The 25,979-nt window shown below is 39.3% G+C and overlaps 1 protein-coding gene across 1 annotated transcript in view; it reads left to right on the plus strand.

Moving 5' to 3' along the window:
- The first annotated feature begins 322 nt into the window (after positions 1–322).
- XRN2 (5'-3' exoribonuclease 2) overlaps positions 323–25,979 on the plus strand; it is a 53,856-nt gene continuing 28,199 nt past the window's right edge. Inside the window, exons 1-19 of the mRNA XM_054062259.1 lie at positions 323–480; positions 6,183–6,310; positions 6,393–6,504; positions 8,485–8,596; positions 11,325–11,383; positions 11,463–11,552; positions 12,581–12,653; positions 12,750–12,800; positions 13,115–13,272; positions 13,699–13,773; positions 13,864–13,997; positions 14,092–14,149; positions 14,239–14,346; positions 15,397–15,441; positions 16,927–17,058; positions 18,410–18,528; positions 21,617–21,752; positions 25,271–25,378; positions 25,462–25,551. Coding sequence (XP_053918234.1) covers positions 406–480; positions 6,183–6,310; positions 6,393–6,504; positions 8,485–8,596; positions 11,325–11,383; positions 11,463–11,552; positions 12,581–12,653; positions 12,750–12,800; positions 13,115–13,272; positions 13,699–13,773; positions 13,864–13,997; positions 14,092–14,149; positions 14,239–14,346; positions 15,397–15,441; positions 16,927–17,058; positions 18,410–18,528; positions 21,617–21,752; positions 25,271–25,378; positions 25,462–25,551 — 1,863 coding nt within the window. The 5' untranslated portion in view covers positions 323–405. The remainder of the gene's footprint in view (positions 481–6,182; positions 6,311–6,392; positions 6,505–8,484; positions 8,597–11,324; positions 11,384–11,462; positions 11,553–12,580; positions 12,654–12,749; positions 12,801–13,114; positions 13,273–13,698; positions 13,774–13,863; positions 13,998–14,091; positions 14,150–14,238; positions 14,347–15,396; positions 15,442–16,926; positions 17,059–18,409; positions 18,529–21,616; positions 21,753–25,270; positions 25,379–25,461; positions 25,552–25,979) is intronic.

A 25,979-nucleotide genomic window follows, 5' to 3' on the forward strand; every position in this document is an offset into this window, starting at 1 on the left:
CCGGCTCACGTCGAGCTTCTCATCGACCAGCACCCCCAAGCCCTTCTCTGCAGGGCTGCTCTCAACATGCTATAAAAGAAGCACTATCAGAGAGGCGTTCTGTCTAACTTTCAAAAAAAATAAAACATTTGGATGAAAACTTGACTAGCTTCAAACAAAGTATTCCACTGTTTGGAACAGGTGCCCCTCTAGCACCCGCCCCGTGCCTCCACGCCTCCCCCAAAGCCTCAGGGGAGAACGGACGCCCCTCTGCCGTCCCCCGCGCGTGCGCACGCCCTCAGCCTCACGTGACCTCCGCGCGCGCGCCCGCCCTCCCATGGTGCCCCGCGCTGCCCTCTGCTCCCGGAAGTGCCGCAGCCGCCTCCGCCAACTACTGCCCCGTGCCCAAAGAGCGCCGGGGTCGCCATGGGAGTACCGGCCTTCTTCCGCTGGCTCAGCCGCAAGTACCCCTCCATCATCGTCAACTGCGTGGAGGAGAAGGTGAAGTGGGACGACTGGGGTGGGGGCGGGGAGTGTGAGGGGCGCCCAGAGTCTGTTAGAGGTGCCAGGGCCTGAGGCGGGGCGGGGGGAGGAGGATGGTGAGGCACTGGCACAGGTTGCCCAGGGAAGTCGTGAATGTCCTGTCCCTGGAGGTGTTCAAGGCCGGGTTTGCTGAGGTTTTGATCAGCTTGATCCAGTGGAAGGTGTCCGTGCCCAGGGTATGGGAACTGGATGATCGCTAAGGTCCCTTCCAACCCACATCGGTTTGTGTTTCTATGGTATTTTCTAGGGTAGGAGAATTATCTGTTTCTCAGACAGAGAGCTGATTTTTCCAAAGACATCCTCTAAAACCTGGCTTTTTGTAGCAACTGAAGGCAGGTTTGGGTGGAGACTTAGTCCCAGCCTGGCTGCTGGATTCCACAGGTGATCTTTACTAACCTGCAGCTCCCAGTAGGTGCGTTTGTTGATTGCTTTAAGCTGCCTGGTCGCTGCCTTCAGCTGATGGCTTATATTTATCCTCTCCTTTGCACCAGCACGGAGGTCTGTATGGTCACCTGGGAAAGTACCACAGCTGAAATAAGATTTGTGTATGTGATTTTGCTAGGGTGGTTCTCAGACAGGCTGGCTCCTTTTTGTGCAGGCAAGTCCTAAGGGGCGCAGTAGGAGGTGGAAGGTGAAGAGAGTATGGAGGTGTCTCCCTTCAGTGACAGCACAGACTTGCATTGGGTTTGAATAGCTGCACTGTGTTAGCTTCACAGGGTATTGAACACAGCAAGTTATTATCTTGCTGACTAATAAAGCTTTTATGCATAGACAAACTGTTGAGTTCACGCTTCCCAAACTGTTTTTTTTCCTCTGCACTTCTCCAGATAAATTAATAAAAGATCATTCATCTTTTGTCAGGATGTAGTAGCTGTGTTCTGTTCTTTTCTGTAATCCTGGTTTTCAAAAGTTCACAGCCCTGCTTCTGCCTTTGCACTGCCTCCTGTCCTTCCCTGGGAGAAGTGCCTCATATTCGGGCAGTGCAGTACCATGGAGGAGATAGGAATGTGCAGGCGAGGTACACAAGATAAGGGAAAAGAGAGTAATGTGTTTGAATTATGTATTGCCACTGGATTTTTTTGACCATGCATATGACCTGCCTGCCATCAGCAAGATTTTTTGACAGGCAGATAAGTTATAGCATTTAGTTCTTATGGTCAGGATGGTTTTGTATTTCAAATTCAGGTCGTGAAACAGAATTGTAGATCTGGATTAATCAAATATTGCACAGTTAAAAGTCTGAGTTTCTCTCTTGCTTTGATTACCATCATGGTTTCAGTTAGTCTCTCTCAGTGTGAGACAAGTGTGAAGTTTATTTTACCTGTAGCTGCAAGAAGCAATTTTTTTTTTTTCTCCAGTGGGAACTGTTAGAGAGCACGGTGGTTCGTGAGTTTACAAGTACAGCTTGTTAGCCTCTCATAGGAATGCTTACTCTGGAATAATATGTTGGCAGCTCACAGCGATGATTCTTACCAAAGCTTTATCAGACTTTTGGGTTTTGTGTCTCTGTTGTCTATTCTGAGGAGCTGGGTAACCCTCACTTTAAAGCGCTTTTGAGGACAGTGTGTCATGATCGTGTCTGCCAGGGAAAAGTGAGTGGCAAAGGTATTGGGAGGGAATTTTGTTTACCGAATTCCCCCTTTCCTTCAATACATCCAAGGCTGACTTGCGTGAATGAATACCCATTCCAAAAGTAACATTGGGAGTGTGGTGGCAGCAGCTCCATTTGTTGTCTGTCACATTTATGGCCATGCTGTCAAGAGTCTCAGCGTTCAGTCATAGCAAAAAGCTCACAAGGCGAAGTTTAGCTGTCATGTATTGAAGCAGTATTCTTCTGATCAAAAGAGTGCAAATCGAGTTTCGACACTACAAAGTACATTGTTTTACAGTTTTATCTTCACAGTGAATGAGTGTTTTAAGTTTTTGTCTTGCAAGCTTGTCCAGCGGTTTCTGGATAATGCTTTAGGAACCATCTATATAAAAGAAGTCACAATTCAAACAGCAAGAATACCTGCAATCTGTAAAAATTAAGTACAGTTTTCTCTAAAAGCCAAAGACTTATTTATTTCATCACATTTGTAAACATTTAGATTAGTCTTTATTTAATCAAAACTGCTCTAGTATTTAGGTAAAATGAAGACTTGCATAGTCTTGGTTTTACTGAGTTCATGATTGTACATCCTTTTTTTTTAATAATTGAGTTTGAAATAGCAAATGTTCTTTATTAGAATAAAAGGATAAATATGACAGCTAAAATAACTGAACTGTCAGGTGCTGATGTGAACATCACATTGCTTTGTTCCGACTTAAGAGCACATTGCAATTACAATAAGGAGAGCACATGGATAAATTATATACATTACAATTTTTTTATTTTCAAATCTGGTCATAAATTTGAGAGAGGACTAGGACAGTAGTAAGAAGCTGTAGTTTGCCTTACTGTAGATGAATTTAAACTTCTGTCACGATGTAATCAGCTCCATGTGTATTTTAGGATTGCTTATAAATCTCTCTAATCAGAAATTTTGTATCTCCCGGTAGCTTGTCTCTTTGAAATATTAAAAAGTTGATCCTTGTTCTCTTACCTTGCTAGATTATTTCCTTTGCTTAAATCTGATTAATCTTCTCCTTAAGATGAGCAGGAAGAATAAGAGGAAGATCTTGAAGATAATATAAAATCCAGGAGAGAATATTCTTAATCAAATGCATATGAATTAATAAAGCTACAACTAAAGTATCATATTTGAAAATCTATTTTCAGTGGCTTCAAAGGAGGCTGCGGATTAAAAGTGAACAGTTTAGTTATATCACAAGAGATATCTCTCCCAGATACTTAAACCTTTTACAGACTGTTACATTAAAAATCTGATAGGTTTATGAGGATGCAGTGGTGAAGTTGCTGACATAGCAGTATGCAGATGAAAACTGAGTAGCTTTCAAAGCCATCTGAAAGAGATCATGCTTATTTTCCTTTACCTAAAAGACTGAAAATAAGATCTGTGATGAGGGGGGCAGTTTTATTTTCTGTATGATATCGTTGTAAGCCTTTGATATCTTCTGAGTTGCAGTTAGCTCTGGCAAGAGGTTTGATGGAAGATCAAGTAGAACACAAGGCAAGCTTCTCGTCCTGTTATCTGATGTAAACCAGAATGAGTAACCTTCTTTTAAAATTGCAGATCTTGGTTGCCCAGAGTAACTTTATCGGAACCGCAAGCTACTGTACAGTGCTTGCACCTGACAATTAGTTTCTGCTAATTCTTTGTTCTAGAAAGTTCAATAAAGGAAGCAAACAGTGATCAGGATTTTATCTGCCAGAATTTGACTGGTTTGCATGAAGAATATAAGAAAGATGTGAATTAGCAGAGATTTCACCTGTTCTCAGGAAGGGAAATAGAGGGACTTAGTGTACAATCATTTAAAAATGACTTCACAAAATTGCTCTGAAAGAATTCCGTGTGCCTATAACTGTGAAAAATGTAAATACTGAATAAAGACTTTGCTTTAGGGGTTTTGATTTTTGCATTTTGAGATGGGTAAGTTCAGCTGGTTCCACTGCTTCTCTAAGCAAGAAAACTGTATAAAATTGATGGTATGATCTCTTGAGTTTTTCCCTTTGCATCTGATAGTTGAAGTCTGTGTGAGAGAGATGGGAAACTCATGCAAAGAGTTGCAGGCAGCAAGTCTGAAAATACAAGTTCAGAGCAAGTGCGTTATGCTTGTTTATCCACTGCTGCTAAGTTTCACATGAACAAGAGAACTAGCAGTATCACATTTTCCCCTCATATCCTGTGATCATAGCCATAAGGTAACAACACATTATTTTTTTTAATTTGCACTTTATGCCAAGCTATTCAAGAGTGCTCTTCATTCCAGCGTTGTGGTATAACCCTTTCCAGTCATGATTCCACTGAAAAGGCTTTTAACTTTTTCTTGATCAGCTCATGTCTCTTCCATCACTGATGCTATTGGTGTTTGATTCGGCGATTTATATGTTTGGCTGGTGGAGTTTCCACAATTGCTGTCACAGTATTGCTAATTGCCTTTTGACCAAACTAAAAAAACCCAACACAAACAACAAAGCCCCAAACAAAAAACCCCAAACATATGGAGGAAACAAAATGGAACATGGTTGCTAATCCACTTTGAAACACTGGAGAGTGTTTTCTTTTTCAAAACTGATCGCTTCCATGTCTGAGAGAGGGGGATGAGGTTTCCATGTGTAGGTATTGCAGTGCCGACTCCAGTCGCTGGGGCTGATTAGAGAGACTGTTCTCTCTGCCTGTATAGTTACTTGTCACTGACATGGCAGCAGATGCAAAGTAAGATGGTATTGTTTATTATTTCCAGTTAAGCTGCAATTTCTTTTCTTTGTACTTGTGGATTTACCTTGTATAGCCTGTTGTGAGTGTTGAGAGTCCAAGTGGTACAGAATGGCAGGTGGCTATAGGTAATTTAGGGTGCTTATAACTTAGCATAGTTTACCATCTGTGATGTAGTATGGGTTTCATGCTCATTAGACAGCAGCCCGAGAGCAGAAAAAGCACTAACGCAGAGGAAATGAAGCATTATAGTCAGAAGTTCACTTTATATTCAGAAGTTAAAGGTAATGACTGTGTTTTATTTAGATTATTGGATGAATTCTTTTCCTGTGAGGGTGGTGAGGCAGTGGCATGGGTTGCCCAGAGCAGTTGTGGATGCCCCATCCCTGGAGGTGTTCGAGGCCAGGTTGGATGGGATCCTAAGCAGCCTGATGCAGTGGAAGGTGTCCCTGCCAATGGCATGAAGGTCGGGACAGAATGATCTTTGAGGACCTTTCCAACTCAAACCACTCTATGATTCTATAACTTCAAATCACAACCAAACTCAGCGGCAGAAGTTTGAGCATCTTGGTGCATTTGATAGTCACCAGGAAAAGTAACGCATGTATACCGAAACTGGAGATTTGGCTGATGGTATCTGAAAGGATCTCCTTTCTTTGTGCACAGGAATCTGGGAAACTCCTTTTTCTAGAGAAATCTTGTTGTCCTTTGTTCACCAGGACATGCTGATATACTTTAGGAAGCTCATCGTGTTGTCAGCTGGGCTCCGATCTGTGAACAGCAATAGGCAAATAGCTTTTACTGCCCTGCCGTCCCCGGTTGTGCATGCCGCTTAAATATTGGATTGCAGTGAGAAAAGGCAGAAGTGCACATTTTTTGGACATGTCAGTCTGGGGAATTTAGTGTTTAAAGTAGAAAAAATTCAGTGCTTCTTGTTTATCATGTTGTAGTGTTTTATTATAAACTTCAAAGTCCCTTTGCTAAATTTTGAGGGATCAGTATGGTCCTGGCAGCAGAATTGCTTTCTTGAATAATATTGAGGTATGGAAACTTCTTGCTTGTAATACGTGCTGATCAACAGAAATGAACCAACTCTGTCATAACTCATATCTTCTAATTGTGCTCGTTTATAAACATCTTTTCTTTTTTTTTTTTTAAAGCGACTATTTTAGTAGTGTAAGCGTGCATGTTGAGGTAATTATGTCGGTAGCTTGTTGCCTTGTTGCTGTCTTTTTTTTTCTGCTGCCCTTGAGAAAAATAAACATTTATGAGTCTGTACATTAATATCTCTGATTATCTGTGATACTTCTCTAATCAGGTACTGAAATATTTGTTTCACAGGCTAAAGAGTGCAATGGTGTCAAGGCTCCAATTGATACAAGCAAACCTAATCCAAATGAGGTGGAGTTCGATAACCTGTATTTGGATATGAATGGTATAATTCACCCTTGTACACATCCAGAAGACAAGTAAGGCAATTATTTTTGTCTTTTTACAAATACAATTTATTGGTAGTGTTTCAGACGTTATATTGAATGCTCTATGTTTTAGACCAGCGCCTAAAAATGAAGATGAAATGATGGTTGCGATTTTTGAGTATATTGACAGGATCTTCAACATCGTAAGACCAAGGCGGCTTCTTTACATGGCTATAGATGGAGTAGTAAGTATTGATATATTTAATTTCAGGTAGTGGCTGTTCATAAAATCAGGGTAGATACCATCTGCTCTCCTAAGATCCTTTGGGCAGTAGTTTTCTAAAACAAAAAAGTACAGATAACAATAGACCGTTTGTTTAATTATGGTGAGGGTAATTAAAAATATTCATGGGTTTTGTTGTCCTCAGGGTTATATGAACTGGCTACTGTAGTCTACCACAGTCTGAACTTTGTTTCTGAAGTGCAGGAAGCTTCCCTAAGACAGTAACGCTCTGAAACTACTTATATTCTACTGTTCTGTGAATTTAGTGATAATGTATGCTGCAGGCTGGGAAAAGCCAGGAAACCATTTAAGCAAATGCACTTAAAATGAGCAGTGACTGAATTGTGGTGTGGAATATTTACAGGCTAGCCTTAAGGCACGCTTGAAGCTGAAAGCTTGTCTTTCTCCTTACCTGATCCTCATCTCCCCTCGGTACCTCTGTTGGTCTAATGAAACATACCACCTTTTCTTATTAACTTTGCTTTACCGAGTTTTCTTCTGTCCAGATGGCGTACTCTCACTAAGAGATGCAAAAACAGCCTAGCAGAGTACCAGCAGGTCTCTTAGGCTTTGGCTGTTTCTCTACACTTTTAAGTTTCACAAAGATAAAATGAGTATCAAATAAAAAGATTTTTAACCTGAATTCCAGTGCAAGAATCCCCAACATGTTTATATAGAGGGAATTCCAACTAAATGTTGGTGTATCCTTTTAAAAACTCCAGATACCTGCTGTTGGTAATAGCTAATTAGTCTGCCTTAGTCTTTTCATTTCCAAAAGAGTTATGAATAAAGTTCATAGAATCATAGAATCACCAGGTTGGAAAGGACCCACCGGATCATCGAGTCCAACCATCCCTAACACTCCCTAAACCATGCCCCTAAGTACTTCATCCACCCGTTCCTTAAACACCTCTAGGGGAGGTGACTCGACCACCTCCTTGGGCAGCCTGTTCCAGTGCCCGATGACTCTTTCTGTGAAAATTTTTTTTCTGATATCAAGCCTGAACCTCCGCTGGCGGAGCTTGAGGCCATTCCCCCTTGTCCTGTCCCCTGTCACTTGGGAGAAGAGGCCAGCTCTCTCCTCTCCACAACCTCCTTTCAGGTAGTTGTAGAGAGCACTAAGGTCTCCCCTCAGCCTCCTTCAGGCTAAACAACCCCAGCTCTCTCAGCCACTACTCGTAAGACTTGTTCTCCAGCCCCCTCACCGGCTTTGTTGCTCTTCTCTGGACACGCTCCAGAGCCTCAACATCCTTCTTGTACTGAGGGGCCCAGAACTGAACACAGTATTCAAGGTGTAGTCTCACCAGTGCGGAGTACAGAGGGAGAATAACCTCCCTGGACCTGCTGATCACAACGTTTCCGATACAAGCCAAGATGCCATTGGCCTTCTTGGCCACCTGGGCACACTGCTGGCTCGTGTTCAATCGGCTGGCAACCAGCACCTCCAGGTCCTTCTCTTTCATGCAGCTTTCTAGCCACTCTTCCCCTAGTCTGTAGCACTGCATAGGGTTGTTGTGCCCCAAGTGCAGGACCTGGCATTTGGCATTGTAAAGTTATAGGAATTTCTTGTTGGATAAAGGGTATATAATAAATAGTGCTTTTCAATTATGTGTCACTGTAAGTTTAATTTATTTTGCAAGGGAATCTGAATCCATGAGCACTGTGTTGTTGACATGGGGTTACAGCTGTGCATGCAGCTGACTTAACTCATGGAGAGGCTCAAGAGACCTATTTAGAAACATGTCCAGCTCCTTGTGCTGCTGTAGGAGAGCTAGTAGTGACATGAGGGACAACAGGAATCCCCGTTCCAGTTACAGTTTAGACTGATGTCATGTTAAATGTTTGTGTTAATCACAGACTGGCCTGTTTCAAAAGACTTGTCCAGAAAAGAAACAATTGTCCGTATGCAGTAACCGAACCAGGCACTATGATACCTTTTTAGGCTCCACGTGCGAAAATGAATCAACAGCGGTCAAGAAGATTCAGAGCATCAAAGGAGGGCATGGAAGCTGCTGAAGAGAAGCAAAAAATAAGACAAGAAATTCTGGCAAAAGGTAGAACCGTGGCCATATCTGAGGTCTTTCAACTGAGAGTCACTCAAACTTTGTTTGTTGTGAATGCTTGAGTAAAGGTTAGAAAAGGGATGTCTAGTTCAGTGGATATTTGTCTGTTTTTCACTAGAAGGAGAGGATAGCAAACCTATGGGAGGATGGATCTGTGCTTTCCAAAGTTAAGAACTAAAATAAAACAAAATGTCAGTTTTTAATTCTTCTGTCTCCTACCTTGAAGCAGATTTGTGTTGAGTACTCTTAATTGAACAGAAGAGCAGGGATAACTAGACTAAATAAAACTCTTATGGACAGAAGTATTCGGTTGGTGCAAAAATAATTGCTGGTTTTAACTGTCAAATTTCAAGCAGTATCTCTCAGGTTAGAATAAAATTTAATAATTGAAATAAGAACCATTAGTATCTATTTGTTTTTGCCGACAAGAAACAAGTCTGTTTATTCCAGTAGCTTATAATTCTGGAGTCCTGAAACTGATTAATTCTTCAAAGGCGTTTTGAGCTACTGCTTGGTTGCAGAAAGCCTTTTCTTGCAGGAAGTTGTTGAAATGCTTGAAAATCTGGTAATTGGTGGGAGAGGGTCTGTTGAGTAATTTGAATGAGATAGAGCTTTGTAGACCAGTTGATGCAGTTTCTGCAAAGTCATTTGTGAGACGTGCAGTCAGGTGTTGTCATCGAGAAGAACTGGTCCTTTTTGATTGAGCAGTGTTTGACATAAACATTGCAGTTCTTGGTGTATTTTGTGGGTTTCCTAGCAGTTCTTCTCTACTGTGGTTGTTTCACTAGGATTCAATAAGTTATCGTGGATGATTCCCCTTGCCAACCACCAGTGACCACAACCTTCTTTTGATGCGGCTTGGATTTGGGTGAATTTGGTGCTTCATCTCGGTGCAGCCAGCGTGGAACGCAGTTGGTTGTGATGTAGAACCTAGTTTTTGTCACATGCCACAAGGCAGTCAAGGAATGGATTGTTTTTACTGCACAAAAGAAGCACAGAGCAGACTTTGTAGTGATGATTATTTGATTATTTTGGTTTTCATTCAGCTTGCAGCAGTCATTTGTTGAGCTTTTTTTGATTTTCTGGCTTGGTGCAAATGTTGAACAACTGTTGAATGATCAACACTAAGTTCTTCTGCAACCTCTTGGGTTGTTCTGTTTGGATCCACTTCAATAATGACTCTCAATGGGTTTTTGTCCATTGTAGAAAGATGTCCCATGACCATCCTAGTCTTCAAGGCTGTCATTTCCGTTAGGAAATTTTTGGAACCAATGTCAAGCTGTAGATTTTTGATGGTGGTGTTCAGCCTTCAGAAGGAAAGCCTTCAGGGAGAACTTATAGCAACCTTGCCAGTACTTAAAGGGGCCTACAGGAAAGCTGAGGAGAGGCTCTTTATCAAGGCGTCCATGGAGAGGATGAGAGGGAATGGTTTTAAGCTGAGAGAGGGCAGATTTAGTTTAGACTTCAGGAAGAAATGTGGAGTGAGGCATTGGAACTTTGAGGGTGGTGAAGCACTGGCACAGGTTGCCCAGAGAAGTCATAGAAGCCATCCCTGGAGGTGTTCAAGACCAGACTGGGTGAGGTTTTGAGCAACCTGATGCAGTGGAAGGTGTCCGTGCCCATGGCAGGGGTTTGGAACTGGATGGGCTTTAAGGTCCCTTCCAACCTAAAGCATTCTATGATGATGTTAGCAGTTGCTGCTGCATTATGTGCCGTTTTGAACTTGTACAACAAAATCACTCAAATTTGCTTTTTTTTCTATCTTTGATTTGACAGCATAATATAAAAAAGAATAAACAGTGAAAACAAAACCATTAGCATAAGTATGATGAAATTTGTGCTTTGTTCATGTAGTACACCATTTTACAGTTAAATAGAAGTTTATAATCCGAAAAAGGCATCGCAGTTTGCAGTGACAATAACAGCAATTTTTGCACCAACCTGATACAAATGTATAGGGCTTGACAAAAAGAGAATTGAGGCTTGAAGGCAGGGATCAATGAAAATACTACTGCACAGGAATAATGAACTGTGAACAAGGATAGTTGCTTGATAGTGGAAACACTGAACTCGGCAAGGAAACAAAGTTAGTGCCACTTTCTAAGGGTGACAGTGCCGTGACTCCAGTGAAAGGAGTGTGTGTAGCTGAAGCATGCTGTCTGGGCTGGAGCAATTAATTCAGGTGACTGTGTAGGAGGAATGAATGATGTAGGCCAAGTGAGAGGGCCATTGTGTAACCTAGTTAGAGATTAAAAAGGGAGGACAAAGACTTTTTTTAACATTTCTTCCTGTAGCATTTCTAGAGTACGAAGACCCTTTATGAAGCTCAGATGAGAGAAGTAATCCTGTTTGTGAGCCCAAGTGAATAGATAGTGGAAACATAGGGGAGAATATGTAAGAAAATAATTATTTCCTAACATTTTATTTCATTTAGCAAGCGTGGTTTCTTTGAGATTTCTTTCACAGTCTTTTGACAGAATAGGAAGTGAAATCACTTTTCTGAACTAACAATGTTTGTAAATGTACTACAACCTTATTTTAAGATGGAGATAATTTAATGGTAAGAGCTGGTTTAGTTTTGTTTTTTTTTTCTCGTAAAAAACCCAGATTTTCAGTACGTGTTAATTGTTATCAGGGGAGCAGTTTGGGTTTTTATCATGCAAAAGTATTTTAATGTTCCACATTGATTTACTTCTGTTAAATGTTTGTATTGCTCTAGGTGGCATTCTTCCTCCAGAAGAAGTGAAAGAGAGATTTGACAGCAACTGTATCACCCCGGTAAGTAATCTTGCACTTCAAGCAGCAATTGCTAGTATCTGAATGAAGGTTTAATTTATTTTCTTCCGTCACTTTTTAGGGAACTGAGTTTATGGACAATCTTGCTAAATGCCTCCGCTATTACGTTGCTGACCGTTTGAACAGTGACCCAGGGTGGAAAAATTTGACAGTAAGTATCACAGTTCTACTTCAGGAAAATTAAGGTGAACTATTACGCTGGGTTGGGATATGATTAAAGGGAATAAATTCAACACATTTGTGTCATCTTCTGGCACTGTGCTGTTGTTAATAATGGACCAGCTTGCACATTCTGCTGGGACTTCAGAGATACGTTTCGTCCTAATAACTCAATCTAGCAGTACCATTTGTTTTGATTTCGTTTAAGAGCAATGAGAAGATTGGACAGTAGAAGCCACAATTTGATGTAATGGGAGGTGGGGTTTTAGGAATACTTGTGGGGAAGAGTGTCAAGATACATTGTATATGTATTCTTTTCACTATTTCTTTCTTGACTCATTTGCTAACTCATTTGCTGCAATAGATGACAGGCAATGAAAATAGTATGTATCAGCTTTCTGGGCTTTAAAATTCTTTCCTCCTGTTCCTCAACCTCTCCCACTGAATTTTGCTTCTGACAGCACTGTGTTTGCTCTCTGCAAGCAGGTACACTAGTCAGTCTTCGTAGCTGGCTGTTTTATTTTCCGTAAGTTGACTGTTAAAGTGGTCTAAGTAGAGGACAGTTGACTCTGCTTAATTCCTGCCATCTGACTTGAATTTTATAAACGCTAATGCTCATCTGGATGTCAGTGTAAGGAAGTGTGTAATGTGACAACGTGCCAGTGTATCTAGAGGTTTGGAAGACCTAAAGAGAAGCAGGCGAATGTCTGCTTTATCTTCTTAGTTCTCTAGTGCGTAGTTTGATTGCCCTGGTGATTTAAGAGGACACTTGCAATATGTTAGTTAATGGCGTGATAATTTCAGTAGTATTTGAATTGATATATTAACTTTGTCCTAGAATTAGTAAAGGAAAATGAAGGCCTATTCAATATTTCCATATTGAACCATAATATTTTAGTTAAAACTACAGATTTGGATTTCAAGTATTCATAAGTCAGAGTCAGTGTTCAATATATGAACTAGGGAAGTTTTCTTTACTGTGGTGGTATAAATAGTTTACACAATTTAAACGTTTTGCAGGTTATTTTGTCTGATGCTAGTGCTCCTGGTGAAGGTGAACATAAAATCATGGATTACATTAGAAGGCAAAGAGGTAAGATTCAAATAGAAATGAGCATTCTGTTTTAAACTAAGGTATGGTCGGTAATAATTTATTTTGGCTGACTAAATGTAATTTTCTTTTGTATAGCTCAACCAAACCATGATCCAAACACTCATCATTGTCTGTGTGGGGCTGATGGTGAGTTCTTTTGCTAGCTATTAAGCCTTTTGGTGCTTTTTTGTGATTTGGTTGGTGTGTCATTTTTAGGCTTTCACTTCTATTTGTGTAAACAATCCAGTGTATTTGTTCACTTTTGAAAGCTCTGCATAATATATGGGGAAAGACTTAGCAGCGTCCATAGCCGAAGGGCTAACTTTCACTTAGTTATCCTATTGGGGTAGTTTGTGGGTAAGAACGTTGTGTGTACACTGGCTTAAGGTGGAATGTATTTTTAAAAAAGCTTAATAATGTTTCTCTTTCATTTTATTTTATTGTTTTCTTTTGATTGGTAGCTGATTTGATTATGCTTGGGTTAGCTACGCATGAACCAAACTTTACTATAATCAGGGAAGAGTTTAAACCAAATAAACCCAAGCCATGTGCTCTTTGTAACCAGATGGGTCATGAGGTTAAGGATTGCCAAGGCTTGCCCAGAGAAAAACAAGGCAAGGTACGAATTCTGCTATTTCTAGAAATTCTTTTTATATATAAATTAATTTGTTTTAATGAAACCCTCTAATTATTCTTGTAATTTTTTTGGCTGGAACATAATGCAAATTTTATTACTGTAAATACCTATCTTTCTTCTTATAGTAGTAACTAAAAATTGTACTTCTGTGGCACAAAAATATTATGGGAACCTAACATCCTCACCTGCGGTGTTTTGTTGGATTTTCTTTTTCACTGAAGAGACAAAATCAGTAACTTAACAGCAAGAAAACAGACATGCAAAATAGGAAAATGCATGCTTGGCATAAGAACTTGAGAAACTGTACCTGAATGCGTCAACGTCCCCCGCAAAGTAAACCTTTAAAATTGAGCTGGAGAAATGTTAAGGTGAGCTTAGATGTCATGCAAGTCTTTGCTTTTATTTTAGCATGATCAGTTTGCGGATAGTCTTCCTGTGGCTGAACAAGAATTTATCTTCATCAGGCTATGTGTGTTGCGAGAGGTAAGTTAAAGAAGTTACTCTGTTTTATGTAAATGATATTTTTAAACTGCATATAGTTTTTTCTAATGTCCTTTTCTCTGTGTGTTGCAGTATTTGGAAAGAGAGCTCACAATGGCCAGTTTGCCATTCACTTTTGATTTTGAAAGAAGTGTTGATGACTGGGTCTTCATGTGCTTCTTTGTGGGAAACGACTTTCTTCCTCATCTGCCATCTCTGGAGATCAGGTAGATCAGAATGTATGTTTACTTTTGCTGCAAATTTATGTACCTACTATGGTTTTAAGTGATACTAATGACATACTTCTATGTTTGTTTTTAGGGAGGGAGCAATTGATCGCTTGGTTAACATATATAAAAATGTGGTGCACAAAACTGGGGTAATTTTTTTTGCTCTTTCTTTAAGAATACCTGTGTGTTTCCTATGAAAAAGGCTTGTTTTACTATTATGTTATCTTCTGATTTGCAGGGGTACCTCACAGAAAGTGGTTTTGTCAACCTGCAGCGGGTCCAGATGATCATGTTGGCTGTTGGAGAAGTTGAAGATAGTATTTTCAAAAAGAGAAAAGACGATGATGTAATTTTTATTTTGTTACATTCTTGGAGTCTGGTTTTTAATCCATGCGTTACTGTTAGACTGTGACACTCCTTTAACAGAATAAGAAAAAAGAGATGTATTTTTTTTTAGTTTCATTACACTCTCCAGTGAATTCCTCCATACTGAAAGAACTGCGTGCTTCCAGATGATTTCCTTTTCCTGGACTGCAAGGCCTGTTTTTCTGATTGTTATCCCAAGTAACAGAAAAATGAAAACTGTATATGAGCTCTGTTACTGCCTGCAGCTTTTTCAACAACTGCTATAAAAACTGAAGAAGGAATTGGTTTGTAATTTGCGACAACATGTAGAAGCACCAGCTGTGGGCAGGGGTGAAATACTAGAATTTGAATTCCAGATGCTTTCTTACCTTGCAGTACCTCCTGCCATTTGAAACATGCCCATAATTTGGTCTGTCTCTGCAGTTTGTGTAGTTTTTTGCAGACATACCCTAGTTTAAGTACAGGGGATAAAACACCTTGTGAATGAAAGAGCAGAATTGTATTTACTTTCCAGTCAAAAAGTACTGTATCAGTCTTGGCAAAATGTTTTGTGTATAACTGCCTGGTTTGCACCTCTCTTGAAGCAGAAATGTAAGTTTGCGGTTCAAGACTTCAGTTTCCGTGGCCCAAGAATAGCAACATGTCTTTCTTTGAGCCTCTTCTTTTCCTGTTTCGAGGACTTAACGCTTCTCCTACTTTTTTTTTGGCGACTATTCCAGTGAAGGCAAGCAGCCTGTGTCCTTTGGCACTGCTATCACCTTGAAGTAAGGCTCAAGAGATGATATAAGCCATTACTGGAATTGTGGGGCTTTGAGTACAAAACTAGTTTTTTTCCCCTCCATAGATTTTTCTGAGTAGGGTAGAAAAGTATCCCATTTACACTGGATTTACAGGTACAAGAATTGACCCATATCTTATTCAGAACATTGCGTAAAAACCTTATGGCATTCTCGTCAGTAGAGGATTAAAGTGAAATATTTTTACAAGAAATATCCATGCTAAACTTTATTTCTCTTTATTTTTTATTTAGGATAACTTTAAAAGACGGCAAAAAGAGAAAAGGAAAAGAATGAAGGTAAATTAATTCCTTTCACAATGCAAAAACTAGCGGGAATTAAAGTATATGCTATAGATTTCAGCAGATATGTTGGTTGGAACTGCAGTTGTAATCACGGTATTTTCTGGCCTATATAAAAAATTTTAAAGGTTTTTCATGGCTTTTTGTAGACTGGAGATTTGAAAGAAGGAATTGCACATTTCTTAAAAGGGAAAGGAGAGAGAGTGTTGAATGTGCTGAGTGATAGCTGTATGTTGTGTCCTTCGCATCTGCACTTTCATGATTATTTAATGATGCTTCAGCATGGGCAGTGTACAGGAATTGCTTTTCCATGCATTGAAACGAGTCTTCTCAGCAGTTGTGTTGCTGAGCACAGCTGACTGAGTGGCATAAGAGTTTAGGTTTAAATACACTTTGCATTAAATAGATTTGCTTGATTAGAGGCATGTTTCTTAAAAAAAAAAAAAAAAAAAAAGGCTATAAACTATAAAAAGAAGGCCCCAAACTATAATTATCTCATGTTCTGCCTGCAGGCAAGTCAGTGTTGCCAGATATCTCTTGAATGCAATAGAGAAGCATTAGCTGTTGTGAAAAAAACATTTGCCCTTTCTGATCCACACAAGCCAAATTCTTTTTGATTATGTTATTGGAACAATGTTGAGTTTTCTTCTCTTCACAAAATATTCTGATATTTTAAAAATGGGCTCTTGTATGTTCATTTCAACTCAGCTTTATTCTCTGTTAGGACATTCTCAGAATCATTTGGGTTGGAAGGGACCTTAAAGCCCATCCAGATCCAACCCCACTGCCATGGGCAGGGACTCCTTCCACTGGATCAGGTTGCCCAAAGCCTCATCCAACCCAGTCTTGAGCACGACTTCCCTGGGCAACCTGTGCCAGTGCCTCACCACCCTCACGAGAAAAAATTTCTTTCTACTATCTCATCTAAGTCTCCCCTCTTTCAGCTTACAACTGTTCCCTCTCATCCTATGCCTGTACTCCCTGACAAAGAGCCTTCCACAGCTTTCCTGTAGGCAAATGTGACAAGATAAGTGTAACTTCCAAAACTTTCAGAGCACATGATATCCCTGCTCTTGAGTACCATCTATATCTTGTGTTTATTTTTTTAAATTACGTATTTTCTGACTATCCCTGTAAGAGTGGAAGAGGTCATTCATTTTGCTTCCAAAGAATATGTTGTTTCTGGTAAATTAGATGAAGTCTCACTTCCCCAAAAGACTGCCTTTCATTCCATGTAGAAAGAGCACAGGCACAAAGTGCAGGGTATGGTTGTTTGTTTTGGGTTTTTTTTAAGAGCACTTAGTAAATTAGAGGTATAATATAAGGATCTCACTTGTGTCAGATTTAAGCTGAAATGAGTGAATACGCAAATTATGTTTGGTTTATGTAACATGTTAATCTGAAAATTGTAGGAGTGCATCATCACACTGCTGTGGAGATCACATGTATTTTTCAGTATACCTGTGTATATTTATCTTTCAGAGGGATCAGCCTTCTTTTATTCCTGGTGGACAATTTTCCCCTCAAGCTCTGGGAAATCGATCTAGTCCTCAGGCAATCAGTAACCCTAGACAAGCTGCCTTTGAGATGAGGATGCATGACAGACAGAATTCTGTAAGTAGGTGTTCAAGGGTATTTACATGTACAAGGGGAAATAATCTCGTTCTGTGTTACACTGGACACCTTTTACTCTACCCTGTTGAGCTTTCATGAAAAGCAAATACAAAAAAATTTTTATTTTTCACGGGAGTGGCTTTTAATAACCTATTTTTTATGTGACTACTTGAATAAAAGTCTGTTCTTTATTGAAATGTTTAGTATACTGTTGGTTATTAAATAGTTCTGTGAGGGCAAGTGTGACGTGAATGCATCCGAGTCGAATAGGGTAGCTCTTCCCTCGGAATTTGTTTGACCCTTTTGGAGCGTCAAAACCTTGTGAGCACAGCTTTATTGACTTCCTCAGTAGGCTTGTCAGAGACACAAACTGAATACCTGAGCTGGAGGTCTTTTAATAGTCTCTTTGGAATTTGTATACACATGAGATGTAGATATTTGTACTTCGGAAATTTGTTATTTGCTTAGTTACGTGTTTGGCAGTTGCTTTTACTTTCCAAAGCATTACTTTTCACTAGGAAGAGGAGAAACTTAAATAAAATTTTTGGAAAGGTGTTAGAACGTGGGGGAAAATGAAAGTAATTTGAGTGCTCTGCTAAGAGTCTTTGTTAACTTTAAATAGCAATTATGATAAATATTTTCTTAATGGGCATAAGTCTTGATCCAGACAGTGAATAAATTTGAAGGTGCTTTTCATTCTAAAGATATGTATTCTCTCTCTGAAGTCTAAATAAATAAAGTATGCTTTTTCAAAGTATAATTTCTGCTGGTTTTCCCTGTTGATGTTGAAACTTTTGCATGGAGGTTTAATAAATCGGTTCTCTATAGAATGAGAGAAGCTTCTTTTAGACTCAGTAATATTAAAATAGATAAAATTGAAAGGAATTTAAAAGATCAGTCGTGGAGAAATATAGAGTATTTCTGCCAGTTCAGAATTACAAGCAGCATTTTTGTAGTAGTCTACGTATGCATTTTCCACAGTTGCTGTAAAATGAAGTTGGAGCATAAGCTGTGGGACTAGAGAAAACCATAGTATTCCAAAGTGGGAATATATAAAAAAATTGCATGTTTTATCAATTTATACTGTCTTACTTATTGGATTTTTTTTCCTCAAATTCAATTAACTTTTTGTATCAATGCCTGCCTCTTAATACAATGATGTGTACTTTTTTTCTTTTGCTACTTGAATTAAAAGCTTAAGGATTGTATTGTATAGCTTTTGTCTCGAATTTTTGGGGAACTGAAAACAATGCATGTGATTATCACAAAGCTGTTAATTTTAACTTGAATTGTAAATGCCTAATAACTCCTACCCCTCCTCTCTATTTATCTGTAATAATTCTGACCCTAGACAACTTCACCATCTCCAAATACCAGCTTCACTTCTGATGGCAGCCCATCCCCAGCAGGAGGAATTAAACGAAAAGCTGAAGATAGTGACAGTGAACCTGAGCCAGAGGATAATATCAGGTGAAGCCATTTTTTGTAACACTTTGTTAGCAAATTGCTGAAATAGATGCAGTCTAATTAATGCCATTTAGCTTAGAGCAGCAGCGCCTTCATATGCTTCTCTATGATCTTTTTATCCACCGGTAATTAATGTGGAGGGTTAGAATATTCAGTAAATTCCGGTGAGATGTGTAAGCTATAGCTGTTAAATCTAAGTATCTAGATTAGTATGCGTGCAGGTTTTCAATCCTCCGAGCCACTACTCCCTTTGAGACCAGGCACTAGATTGGCTAGACGTTCACTGCTCAGCTTTGATTATGTGAGCTGAATGCCACTGTTTCACAATTGAATTTTTGAGCTATTTAACCCATAAAATTCACTTATGTCTGTGTGTGCAGCATTATTTATCTTGACTATTACAATATGCTTTCTTCCATCTTTGATTTGTAGCAGGCCCTGTTTTGTCTACAATGAATTCTTTAAATGTCTTGGATGGCTGATCCCTGAATGATTAAGGGATAGGGATTTTATGAGAACTAACTGGCAGTGAATTACCAGTGAGTGTGAGTTTATCAAAGGTTTAAATCAAGCTGTTGCCTTTTAAGTCAAGGATGAAGGCCCTTATAATTTTTTCGTAAAGGTTCTGTCCTGATAAATGCAACCAGTAGGTGTTTTTTTTCTGTAGATCCAGGGGATGTAGGTGGACATGGGAAAACAATAAAGGTTACTTCATGTCAAGTACTGATCACTATTTTCCAGCACTGTTGTTATGACTTATTTGTGTCATGTAGCTCATCAGATCTTCCAATATCAGATATGTTAGCTCGCATTCTTATTTTTCCTGTATGTGCAGATCTGAATGGATTGATTTTTTTTTTTTTTTTAATCAGTCAAGCAAAACTTTTATCTAAAATCAGGATAAATTTAATCTTGCTTTCCATTTGAATTTTAGCAGATTCTAAAAGAAGGTTTAAAAGTTTCATAGCAGTTAGTGTGAATGAAACGTGATGATTTACAAGTAGCAGTAGTTTTGGTATCAAGCAAAAGGATATGCTACATTCCTCTGCAGTTGTTTGAGCTCAATTGTAGGCAGAATATTTATTCAGATCCTTTACTGAGTAAAAAATAATTTTATGCTTTTCCTTGCAAGTAAAACCAACTGCATTAATGGACTACTGACAACAGACTTATTCTAAATGCAAAATATTTTTTTGGAAATGACTTTAAAACTAGAACTAATAATTCTAGTCAGCTAGAAGATTTGGTTTAGTTATCTTATGGAAAAGGTTTCTGAAATTTATGCAAGTGTCTGGATGCCAGGGAGTTCCTAGGGTCAGATGCGCATAGACTGTAGATATTCTTGTCTGTGTCCTTCAAGACTTCCATGCAAGCAGCTCTGTCCTTGCTCACCTGACTTTCTTAAACTCTAGGAAAAAAAAACTCTTTGAAAAAACTCTTGTTTCTTCACCTCCTCATCAGTTTGAATCATCTTTAAACTAGCACAGATCATATTTTAAAAATATCCCTGCGCTGACCAATGAACTTGAAACAGAAGCAAGGAAAGGTCCTTTACGCAAGATCAAAAGGGTATACAACATGTAAAAAAGCGTAAACCAGTTGGGTTTTTTTTTAAATCCTTACATTATCCAATTTAACATGTTTCTAAATCAAATTTGTGATTTGCTTTACTTTCATTCACTTGAATACCAAAATTCATGTGAACTTTGGTATACATATGCGTAAAATGCATGCAGTATGATGAATAATAGGTTCAAATTAAAACAAAACAAATCACAAAACAGCAAAATCAAAATCAACACAAATAGATCTGTGAGGGAGGCCAGTTCTGAAACATTCTATGATCGAACCAAATGTTATGTAGAGTTACTGTTACTGAAACTATCTTTTTAGATGGCAGGCTCTGAATGGAATTAGAATTTCCCCCCAGATTACATTGTTTCTGTGAGGACTGACAACTTGAAGTTTTACCTGCATATTAGTAGGTCCTTGATTGTGGCACAACTGTTCTCTCTCTATTCATGTTGCATGTTGAATGAGAGGGAACACGGAAGATGTCGTGAGGAGATAAAGTATGCAAGGAAGAAAAGCTCTGGAGTCTGTAGGCTGTGATTTGTGTTGCTTCCCATGCCCACCACAGCTGTATTCCTGCTTCCTCAGTTTTTAGAGGAGCCTGTGGCTTGTGTTTACTGTTAAGCCTCACAGAATATTCTTGTTTGAAATGTGGCACAATATCCACTTTTTTCCTAAAGTTATAGAGCAGAGTTGAGGGATTCATGTGGTTGCCTGTCAAAGATGAGCAAGTGGTTGTTTTCCCCCTGCCCCATCCATAGACAGACATAAGGGGGAGCTGTGTGAAGTAAGGATAAACTGAGATTGGTTTTTTTGACTCCAGAATCCATCTCTGTCATGAAAGACTCAAAATCCCTCTGTAAAAGAGAACTCATCTGATGTGAGTTAGCAAGCATGGGATTCCTGTTTTGCAGATAGTTCTGGTAATCATATCTTGTCTGAACAGCAATAGAATACAGAAATCAAGCTGCTGCTGCTTATTATTATTTCTTTGCTTACTTTTTATTTTGAATAGTAGGGAAACTGCTCTGCTTGAGAGGCGTGTTAATAATAAATGAATGAACTTGATGTGGGAAGGTATTCAGTAATCCCTGGGGTAGATGAAACAAAACAAGAGAGGGGGAGAGTTTGTTCTCTTTCTAATGGCTGGAGGAATTAAAGAACAGATTTGAAAAAGTGGTTTTGGTAGCAGGTTCCTTATAAGAAAGATGAAATTGCCAACTAAAACCAATGCTGTTCTGAAAAATCCTGACAGCAGCAGGCACATCTTTGAAAATCTGCCCTGTGTCTAAGAAGTACTTTGAAGATGGTGGCTTTGGAATAATTTCATCTGGATTTTCTGTGATGCCAGTAACCAAATTTTATTCTCTTGCTGTTGAATATCAGGTTTTGTGCTTTCACATAAATTGTATAAAGATGAGAATTGAAGTAGCAAGTGACTTTGGCTTGTATTTTAATTCAGATATGTAAATGTGCATTTATTGGCATGTATTGATGTCTGTTCATGTTCATTGTGCAGGTTATGGGAAACCGGTTGGAAACAGCGCTACTATAAAAACAAATTTGATGTTGATGCATCTGATGAGAAATTCCGTCGTAAAGTTGTACAGTCCTACGTAGAAGGGCTTTGCTGGGTTCTCAGATACTATTACCAGGTACTGAAAAATTTCTTCGAAACTTCAGTTTTCTTTTGTGTCTGCACCCTATTTCTTTTCAGGAAGTCATGATAATTAATTGTTCATTTTTGAAAAGCAGTGTTTTTTTTTTTTTTTTGAAGTTGTAAAATAAGTGGGTGCCCATTCTATCTGACACTTGAGATTTGAATGTAGGTTTTGTTTCTCACATACAGTAACGGCGCTTGTTTAGTTTAGTAAGGACTGATGCATATTTTTCCTTTGCAATACATAGCCATGCATAGTGAAATTGCAGATGACTAAATGAGTGAACAAAGGACAAAGCCTGTGAAATGCTAGGAAGAATTTGAAAGGAACAGAGTTGTCAGTCTTCTCCTTAGATTGTAATGATGTTCTACGAAGTGTATTGTGATTGAAGTAATCTGTATGTGATTTAAATCTTTTGATAATTGAGATGTCAGATTGGCAAGAGATTAGTCAGACATATTGGGGTTGGTTGCACTGATGGTTAATAACTAGCTTCGTGTCCTGAAGACAAAGTGAGGTGTATTTTTTGTGTGACTTGGCTACGGAATGTGCGTGAGCCAGTGAAGTTTATCTGTTTCAGCACAGCTTCGTAATTCAAACTCAGTGCCATGTTGATAAAACTGCATGCTTTTCATAGGTGGCTTGCAACTGTCCACCTTAGAGCACAGGCAGGACAAATAGCTTGCATGCCTTCCAAAGTCCATGCAGTCTTAAAGTTTAAGTTATTTTAACATGTACCTCCTTTTTTCCCCTCCCTTTGGAACAAAAAGGGAGTGTATTCTCTTCCATTGTATTAATTAGTTGAGTTTGTGCTCTGACTTTGTTACAGTGGATGAAAATCAGTTTATGGTTTGATCACCAGTTGATCTGCGGGAGAGCTGAGCTCTCCACATCCTCGCAAAGAACAAATGTCACCTGGAAGCTAATACAGGTGGAAGCTTCCATGATCCTGCACACAGTTAAGGAAAGTAAATCGTGTTCCAGTTAACCATGGCAAGAGATATTCCTAGAACTCTCTACGTGCCCACATGTTTCCAACAGGTGTAAATTAATCTCCACATGAGCTGTGGATGTCCACTTGCTGGAAGACTTGTCAGTGTGACCTTCAGTGGTGCAGTAGTACAAAACTACTGTGAAAGGGGCAGTCTGGGTTTTAAAGGAAACTGAAGGGCTTAGAGGAATGGAGTAAATGCCAAAATTGGGGTAATATTTACAAAGTGGCCAAAATATTTATACTCATTTGAAAATTGTGAAGTTGAGATTAATTTATTCAAAGCATGCATGGGCTGTGAATTTATTGCTTTGTGATCAGTGGCCATAGCCTTGTGCAGACATCATTATCTGCTTTTGTAACTGCTTAAACCAAGGTTGCTTTAGCATGTGTGCTGAGAGATTTGTGACTTTAAGTGTATAGGAGCTGGAGAACAGGCATATACCAAACGTAAAACAGTACAGATAACTCCCTAACAACACTTGCTAGTTTAGTTATTGAGATGTACATAGGTGACTCCTTGTCCTTCGGAGTCTGTAGGTGTTCTGGCTGAAGTGACAGATGCGTATAGAAGTGATAGATGATTACATACACAAAGAAAATATATCAGTGAAGTTGACAACAACTTCAGGCCGGACCGTAGTGCTCTCAAGAAAATTGAGGAGGAGTGCCAATAAGACCTCAAGGAAAAGTGACTGTACAGAAGATGTTTTCTGGTTTAATAATATTCCAAAGGAAAACTGGATGAAATTGCACAAATGTTTAGGGCTTTGTTTTTGCCATTTTGCTTCACATTCAGATTACTCTAAAAGAAGGCAAGTCTTTCTTTAGATCTTATAAAATTTACATTGCAGACTGAAAATGCTGCAGCAATGAAATACTTGAATGTGCTGCTGTTTGTATGTTCATAACAGAACTATGTGTAAGCCAGGTACTGTAACGTGCTGTATTGGTGTGGAGCAGCAGTCAAATCACTTTGTGCCCGTAGAGAAGTTAGATTAGGAAGCTGCTGGAATTTCAAAATAGGTTTGCTTGAGGGATTTTGTGTTGTTTTTTTTCTTTTGTACCGTATAAGTATGGCTTCCTGTAACTTCTGCTTGTTGTCCATAAAACTTCTGACAGAATACATTACATACTTCTTACAAAAAGCTACTAATGCAGAGCATGTTGCACTAGTGGGTACATCTGTTTGGAGAAGGAAAAAAATAAAGAGAGTAGATAAATAAATAAATAGAACTATCCACCTGACTTTTGAGAAGTACTGAAACCATCTGAAGAATTGCAGCTAATAATTACAGTCTCTGTAACTTTATACCAAAAATATCACTGGAGGAGCCTCATTGACATTTACTTATTCAGAAATGGAAGTCAAAATAGTCAGCTTTTGTTTCAAGTGGTGCTGCTAAGAAAAATAACTTAGGAGGTGAAAACTTGACTTAGACCTTCTAGAGCCACATTTCCTTTATAGAGTGCATTGTGTTCTGCTGTGTTTGAGTTTACTGTATTTCCCCTCTTTGACGATTATTTTGCCTCTTTCAAGTGAATGCACTTTATATTTCCTGATATTCAAGACAGAAGAGTAAGAGGGGGGAAAAGCAAAATGTTACTCAAAGTATGTAGTAACAGCTGAAACCAGGATACTTTTGAACCTTCAAAAAACACCATTCACATTTTCACACCTTATAGAGTGTATCATATTGGGGTTCTCTGGTCCTTCATAGTCCCAATTCGGGGAGCAGGGTGTTGCATTGAAAAACAGTAGTGCGAACTGAGTGCTTGTAGAACAACACTGATTCTGTTCCTATTGAGTCCACGGTAGTGGCTTTGACTGGCATGATTCTGCCGTTTATACAGTTACAGAGAACTTGGAAATTCCTCCTCTGTGTCATCTGTGTGTATTTCCCTGGTCAAGGTGTGGTAGCAACTGCACAAGTTGAAAATAAGTCGAAGTTGTTACTGGCTTGAGCCTCAGAACAGTCCCACAGGCTGGTTAATTGTGTGGGTAGGCTGTGATTTCGTACTTCTTGCAAGAAATTTTTGTGTTTGGTTTTATGGAACTTTGTGCACATGCTTGTGTGTGTTGGATTTTTTTTCTCTTGCGGGGGAGGAAAAAAGGCATGAGGCACATTAGGGTGACCTGAAGCTAAGGTTGAGATACTGCTGTAAGGTCTTTTGTCTTTCTGGTGCTCGGTCCTGTCTCTCTGGCTGTCTGCCTTAGTGACTCAAACCTAGCACAGAGCAGGAGTACTCTGGCATAGAAGTCTGTCTGCTGCTCTTTGCCGCTAAGGAAATGGGAGAGGTTTCTATTCACTCTCCTGTGAATTCTCCTGTGACCTCACTCGCTCTAGTCTGGCTATGAAAAGTTAAGCCCCAACCTGAAGTCCAGAGTACCTTTAGAGGCAAGAGCTCTTTCTTTTCTAACCATGGGGGCTCCTCCTTCTCCTGGTTGATGCTAGGCTAAACTTTGTCGTCTGTAGGGACTGGGCTATGTGACTTTGTTTCTCTTGTTTCTCTATCCTAGGGCTGTGCATCCTGGAACTGGTATTACCCTTTTCACTACGCTCCATTTGCTTCCGACTTTGAGGGTATTGCAGACATGCCTTCAGATTTTGAGAAGGGCTCAAAACCGGTAGGCCATCTTCATGTAGTTATTTATTTGTGATTTAACGTCTTGCCAGAAGCGTCCTACATCTGCTTGCTTAATTTCAACAGTTTAAGCCTCTTGAGCAACTTATGGGAGTATTTCCAGCTGCAAGTGGAAATTTTCTGCCACCGACGTGGAGGAAGCTCATGACAGATCCGGTAAGAATCCTGGTTGTATTCCTCTCTGAAAAGATGTCATCTTGCAGTTGTGTGAGAGTGAATTGCTGCTTAAAGCGGAAAAATAATGGAGACCAGGAGGGATTGGTTTTGGTAGATTGCAGAGATTTTTCAAAGATCCTTAAGTGATTTTTTGAGTTCAGATGTTTCTGCAAGAAAGATTGTTTACTGACGCTTTTATACTTTAGTAAGGTTATTTACTTTGTAGAATCATAGAATGCCCTATGTTGGAAGGGACCCAGAAGGATCATCAAGTCCAACTCCTGTCCCTGCATAGAACAACCCCGACATTAACACCATGTGTCTGAGGGCGTTGTCCAAATGTTTCTTGAATATTAGTCAGGCTTGGTGCTGTGACTGCTTCCGTGGGGAGCTGTTCCAGTGCATCTTCTGGGTGAAGAACCTTTTCT

The sequence above is a fragment of the Cuculus canorus genome, chromosome 3 (assembly GCF_017976375.1).
Source record: "Cuculus canorus isolate bCucCan1 chromosome 3, bCucCan1.pri, whole genome shotgun sequence".
NCBI classification, from domain to species: Eukaryota; Metazoa; Chordata; class Aves; order Cuculiformes; family Cuculidae; genus Cuculus; species Cuculus canorus.